Source organism: Saccoglossus kowalevskii, chromosome 14 (assembly GCF_978046115.1).
Source record: "Saccoglossus kowalevskii chromosome 14, keSacKowa6.1, whole genome shotgun sequence".
In the NCBI taxonomy this organism is placed as follows: domain Eukaryota; kingdom Metazoa; phylum Hemichordata; class Enteropneusta; family Harrimaniidae; genus Saccoglossus; species Saccoglossus kowalevskii.
The window spans coordinates 18,365,135-18,372,625 of NC_140654.1; the positions used below are offsets into that span (position 1 = coordinate 18,365,135).

General features: G+C 37.4%; 1 protein-coding gene across 1 annotated transcript; it reads right to left on the reverse strand.

Annotated features, from left to right (window-relative positions):
* Positions 1–497: 497 nt before the first annotated feature.
* LOC100374477 (neuropeptide FF receptor 2-like) lies at positions 498–1,595 on the reverse strand. Its single transcript, XM_002736180.1, has one exon. It carries the CDS (start codon positions 1,593–1,595, stop codon positions 498–500), a length of 1,098 nt encoding a protein of 365 aa, XP_002736226.1.
* Between the last annotated feature and the right edge of the window lie 5,896 nt (positions 1,596–7,491).

Consider the following 7,491-nt stretch of genomic DNA (forward strand, 5'->3'; position numbering starts at 1 on the left):
ATTTCTATTAATATAATAATCTTCAAATCGTCATTTCAGTGACGATGGCGGTGCGTAAATGCGACACTCATCGTTTGATAGAACGAACCGACACACTGTTACTGTAACAGTGTAATCGTTTGAAAACATAAATGCGCAAATCAATAAAAAAATATTCCTCTTGTTGATAGTACCGTTATTTTCTTATGTAAACCCGCTTAACGCATCATAATTACACCGACATGGTGTGACGTCACGTCTAGGTACACACACATAACATAGTAGTAAATTATTTCGAATATAGATTCAGTGTCTGAAGTAAAGTAATATATATTGATTAGTTGCTGTTGTATAATTTTACTATTGTATAAAATATTTATGTATTATATATATAGATTATATATACATATATAACACAAGTAGATATAATAACACGTCATACGTGTTCACTGGTTAAAACCTACTAAAAGTTTTTTGTTATACAAATTGTGAATTCAATACACGTATTGATGTAATCGCTATGCCACTGTAGTGCTGATAGTAGACATGTTAGTTCTACCAGCGAACGTTTTAGTTTGAAACGTGGGATCTGGCTCAATTTTAGTTTCGCGACATTTATAGAAACAAGGGAATAATTTTTTGAATTCTTTTCTGTAACTTTCATTGAAATACGCGTACAGGATCGGATTTATCCAACTGTTACAAAGAAAAATGAAAATTGCTAAATTTGCAGGGACTATTGAATACACAAATGCATTCCTGGGAAAGGTTTCCGACCAAGTGAAGTAGAACTGCAGCGTGTGGTTAGGGAGCCACGTCAGTGCGAACTGTAGAACGACAAAGCTCAGCATCTTCACGGCTTTCTTCTTGTTACGACTGCTGGAATTCGTCGGCGATTTGCTGAACCATAACGTGAATACCATGATTGAGTATAGAATTGTCAATATCAGAAGTGGAAGGATATACATTATGATCAGATCTGTCAATCGGAACCAATAATCCGTTGCCTCGTCTTTTATATGACATTCATACACTAGTTCATATTCTTCAAATGTTGTGTTGCCGTACTCAAAGGTATATGTCTCGTTCCAGACAAGAACGTCATTAACAGGCAGTTTGAAAGTCGAGTACCCCAACGCGCATACCCACACAATAAAGCACCCGACAAATGCGTTCTGCAACGTCAGCTTTGGCCTCATGGGCTGTACGATTGCACGGTAACGGTCTATCCCGATGCATATTAACGAGAACGTTGTCCCACACTGCGCTGCCCAGTGAAAATAACCCAATATTTTACACATAGCCCTGTTGGATATGGGCGTATGATACGCGAATTGGGCAACGTGATATGGTATAAAAAATACAGCTACCAGTAGGTCAGATATCGATAAAGAAACAATAAACACGTTTGTTGCCGATTTCCGTAATTTAGGTTGACGAGCAACGGCTATTATAACCCAAATATTACCAACTATTATCAAAACCATGAACACAACTCCAAAGACCACTGTTACTGATGGTGGGGTATTCAATTCGTCTGCATCTTTCAAAAGTTGATAATAATCGTAGCTAAATGAGCTGTAATCCCCATTGTCTTCTACTGATCCGTACTCCATTTCTCATGCCACAGTCTGTTGAACGATGCAAAACATGTTAAAATTCAACATTCAAAACTAGAAAAACACAACACGAACATGGCACCTAGTCAATAAACACGAAATTTCATCCTGTGTGTTAAGGATTTTAACATAATCGTTTTAATAAGACACAACTATAACATAATAGTTATATATGTTATTAATAGTTGGTATTTGGTAGTCGTGCTAGTTTAATAACGCGGATGGTGTTCTTGGCGGTTACAATTGTAGACTTAAATTTATGCATTTCATTGCCGACATTATCCATAAATTTATCAATGCGATCGAAATCAACAACTTAAACTTACTGTTTTACGTTATACAGACACATTATCAGCAAATACAGAAAACATATAATTATAATTATTTACACATATATTTACATTATTTATTATTTATTTACATATAATATACTTACCTGAATTAATTAATTACACACTGCAACGTCTATGGGTATTCCACGACCAAGCAATTCCAAACAAATACGTACATGAAATGATCTTGCGTCTTCTACCTGAAACCAAAGAAACGGCACATGAACTGTTATATTATATATTATAAAAGCACTAGTAATATGGACACAATTTTAAGGAAGAGGTGTAATACTATTATGTAAACACAGGAAGCTGTTCATTTAAATGTGCTGTAGAATGGAAGTATAACTTATTATATGATAGTTGAAACGAACACACAAAAAACAGAAATGAGACGTAGAACATATAGCTCAAACCATTCCACTGCAAAGCCCCACCCTTTGATGGTAAGTACGTTTACGACTTATTTTAACCCATCGCCGCCGAGAAACATCGGTTACGGAGATTTTCTTGAATATCGTTAGAAAATACATTCGAACTTTCTGCAGATGTATACCCTCCCCTGGCCCTAATGAATATTTAATAATTATATTAAGATATCATTGGTCGTGATTTCTAGTGGCGATGATTGTCGAATTTAATGTAATTTAACTCGATGTGTATGTACACCACTGATTTTTAAATCATATGATTTGTGATACTCGGATGGAAATTCAACTGATCGAGGTAGTATTATTCTTTATGGACTGGATACGACTTTTGCGGCCCGAGGTCGTGTGGCGTAAGCCGTACGACCGAGGGCAGCAAAATCCGTATCCAGTCCATAAAGGTTTTATCATCTACCTTATATGAAAAAAAAAGTCTTTAGTTGTGTTATTTTTCACTTATTTGGCCTAAAAATTTGATTTAATTCGGGTTCGATGCGGGTTTGTCTACTTGCGCGGATTGATACGGGGAATTCTAAACGACGCAGACGTGTCAACAACTCTCTCACAATACACAAAGAATGTAGCAAAATATATCCACAAATTGCATTTTACTGAAACAGCAAGTGAACGTAAATTTATAATAATATTTTAACGGCAATAAATACGAACTCATTATAAACTTTCTTGAACACTACGGTCCAGCTAAGTTGGTCATTTACTGACTGTCCGAATCGTATATGACAAACGGACGTTTTCTTGGAGCTGACGTAACGTTGTAGAGCCGCAGGTAGAGAAATGCTGATTTCATAGCTGCTAAAAACTGTTGTCGGTGAACGAGAAATTGCTTGACAAGAAGCAGTTTGGTTCACAGTTCTAGATTCGGGCGTAGCTCGACTAAGAATATCGGAAATGTGCCGATGATCTTCCATGGAGACAGTATCGTAGTCCTGTCATGAATTAGTTTTCGCGTATCTGTTTACCGACTTTGTTAGCTGATTACTAGTGAATGGCCAGTGGCGGATCCAGCAAAATGTATTGGGGGGTATACGGAGCGTAAATCGCAGAGAAGCTATGCGTAATCCAGATCATATGAATCGTCATGCGTTTGAGAGGAGGGGACATCCCCCTGGCCCCTCTCTGGATCCGCCACTGTGAATGGCTGTGTTATATCTGTCATCATTTATCATTTAGGCTCATGCGAGGTCCTGGACAGAACTTGACTCAGTGATTTGGAACTAATTACGATATAACTGACGCCATCCGGACTACTATTTCTGACGTTTGGTATTAGCAGTTATTAATATAGTGAACGATTAATCAAAAGATATGACGTGTCCAGTACTTAGTCTGATTTGGATATGTGTAAGTTGAATGTGTGAAGGTTACGCCTTATAAAATTTGAACTTCTTTGTAATTGGTTAAGTTTTGATACGTAATAAACGGTCTAAGTCCTTGGTTCCAGAGAGAGCTCCACGAGGCGAGAGAGTCTTGGTCAGTCCTGGGCAGAGTTCTGGACGAGTCAGTCTTTAGCAGAGTGTCCGACGAGGCAGTTCGCCTTGAGATGTTGTCGATGTGGTTAAAAACTAGCTATTGAAACGTATTTCGTTATGTGCGTCTATTTGACTGTAAAGCTTAAGTGACCTTCCCGGCCCGGTACCTCAAGCAGACGTGTATGGAGACAGACGAGAACCCCCCCCCCCCGTCACGTGTTGGAGAAACCCGGGCAAGACGAATTTTCTGCATGACAGTCCTGTAAACTTGACACGTTTTTGTGACCAGTTATCTTTATGCTTTGTTGATACCGGCTTTCGTCAGGGTTTGAACAGTCGTCTTCCGAACAGAGTGGTTTGTTTTTCATCCGGTAAAGGACATGGAAGCGGCAGCACGAATGATGCTATCTTGTTTTTCCCCATCGGACGAGAAGAGCCTGAGTATCACGAAAATGAGTTGACACGAGATGCAGGAATCGGTTGGATATAAAACGGACTGTCGAGCCCGCATGTATTAATCGGACGGTGTCGAACATGCTCTCTATAAATTCAGACAGAGTCCCTGGAACTGTCGGGAAGGGCAATCATACGAGGGGGGGTACACGCCGATCACCATACTTTCCATCACGAGTCTTAGTGTCGCGTTCTTGGAACTGCAGAAATTCGCGTCCAGAACCATCTCGTTGTACAGTAATATCTCCATGGCACAACTTTCTATGTTCATCCCGGCCGCGAGGTCCGAAATGTTTGATAAATAAATACCACAGCGTAAAATTGAGGGTGTCTCCATCGGCGGTCCCTAGTTTACCTCCTTTCCACATTGCGTCTTCTTCTTCCGGAGATATTGCTTCACTGGCGTGACTACCGAAACCGAGGCCAGTTTTCTTGAGGAGAATCCGTTTTGCCTTCGAAGCATCATTTGTTAACGAAAAATGTTTATTAGACAGAGATACTCCGTAGTTGTTTTCGGTGAGATATATTTCTTAGCTATGCTTTATTGCAAAACGGATCCTGGTTCATATTCAGTTCCATTCTGTTTCTTCAAGTTAACAAATAATGTGGCCAAGTACGCGTTTAGTGTCTTAGGTGGAATAGCTTACGATGGTCGGCATATCGGCTCTGAATATAACTCCGTACCTTTGCAACGTCTCGTTCAGTTGTACGAACTGTGCTTACTTTTCGTTGTGATTTTATAAAATCGTCCATAGCTTCTAAATCTTCTTTACCGACACTTTCCGCGACATAGTCGACTTTATCATCACCAAATAATAAAGAGTGCAACTGGTCTTTCGGTATATTCCCCATCCACTGAATAACATTGTCAGCCATAATCTCAAATTACGCGCGTTGTTTGTAAACAGAAAGTAGTTCCAGGAAATAGACGCGTTTACCAAATATGGTAAACGGGACCCGGGCGTGATATGGAAAATTATTGAACGGCTTGCGCATCGGGATTCCCATAGCGTTACGAGGCCGGGCAATACAAGGTATATGATAAGTATTAATATTACACACAAGTACTGATCGCTTAACTAAATACACATTAATTTGTGCATTTATATATTATGAGTGGAAAGTGTCACGTACGTTCCCGCGTTGAAGTCATTTATAATAGTTTGCAACACTAATTTAAAAAAAATATAAATTACCAGCAATTACAAAAATAGTTCAGTAGAAAAAATAAAAATGACAATACTGAAACTGTGTGATATGCATCTTCCACTTTATTTGAATAAAACCAATCCCAAAATCGTAAATATATAAGATATATTTTTAGTACTGTGAAACCACCCAAGGCAAAACTAAATGTATGTTGCGTTTTTATATTTCAATAGTAATTGCTACTGGAAGCGATCCAATTTCAATACTCACGCATATTGTCGTAAAATCACGGAACATTTTGCTGGTAAGCTTAATTTGCTGTTAGCGCGCCTGCTTGCAAATGACGGCAATGAGACCAGAAATTGTTTAAACACAAAGCCGGTGCATTCAATGTGGTGAATGCAAAATACACGAACTTCTATCCTTGACAATGATTTTTTGGGGAATTTTTATTTAAATCAACGCTAACGGTAAAGTATACCTGGTGTATCTAGAGATTGAATTATCACTTTAAGTTGTTGCAGTTGTAAGATTATAGTATGTGGAAATTATCGACTCCTACATTGGTTTTTCATTATTCAAATTATGTAACCCAATTTGTTTGTAGCTACGTTGGTACCTCAGTTTTATTTTTCAAAGCAACATAATTAGCAATGGCTTGTGATCTTATCTGGTATTTGTTATCGTACAAAACCATACACTAATAGCCATCTCACGCAATACATATATTTATGTGTTGTATAATGCGTGTAGTTAGCGTGACTGTGAATAAGTACCGGCATTTTAACAATCCTATTCACTTTGCCTCGAGGAAATACATTCATGTTGACTCACCTCACGCATATTCTATGTATGTGGCAACACAATATATAAAGTTCATACGAAGATTTCAGTAAGTATCAAATTTAGCGAACTTCGTGGAGACGAAATTAGTTTTGTGTCATGAATTATACATGCTTTTCAAATTAAACAACGAATTGTAACATTACTGAGAAAAATATTATCTATTTTTATCTTATAGAGACGTTTTATTTTTGACATAACAATTCTAGCAAACTGGTGATACTAATGTTACCATCAAACAAGACTTATATTACTCTGTTGGTACGCACGTTGTAAGACTAGCTCTATTCATTTCTATGTATGTATTTGTTTAAGTCGGTGTCAATTTCAAAGCTAAGTGATTATGAGTATCGAGGAAAATAGTCAAATGATTTATATAGCACATACCTCAATTAAAGTCGTTGGGACTTGTGAAAAGCAATGATACATTCATTTCATGTTGTTGAAATGACTTCCTGTGATTTTTGGAAGTGTATATTGTATTTTGTTGATACCTAAATCGTGATCATGAACAAGATACAACATACTTGATACAACAATAACGAAAATAGTAATTCAAAACTATTATTCGTATCCATCCATGACGCCAACGTCACACGCGTGGATATTATATTGGATTCCTTTTTTTTACATGATAGCAAGACATTCTCAAAGAAAATGTGTTACGTGCCGAAGGGTGAAACATTACTCGCTGCTTCAATGATACACACGACACAAAGAAATTTGGACACCCGCTTGAAATTGGAAATATTATTTTACCTGAAAATGTTCTGTTTGCTGTCGATTGAGTGGTAACATATGCTACTAGTATGATCAACTTTATTTGAACCCTTTTACATGAAATACTGTGACATCTTCAAATAGAGTATCTTCATTACAACTTCTTTTAACGTACGAGGATAGGCATCTTCATCTCAGCAGTCGACTTGTGCGAGGATATGTTTACGTGAATGATTATTTGATTATAAATAAGGCAATTACTTATATCTACATTTACAGAAGTAGAGTTTAAATTCCGAGTTTAACCTAAGCTTACTTTCACGCCATGCAAATATTACGATGATATGAATCGTTAGCAGTTACTTTTCATTAAAAAATAACACTCGAATTCCCTTAACCGATATATAAATTGATTTATAAAATTGTTGCTTCGCAAATTGCCAAGGACATGACGAGCAATTCTGCAGAACTATGTTTT

Excerpts from the sequence above, each read along its gene's own strand:
- LOC100374477 (XM_002736180.1), bottom strand. The coding sequence starts at position 1,595 with ATGGAGTACGGATCAGTAGAAGACAATGGGGATTACAGCTCATTTAGC.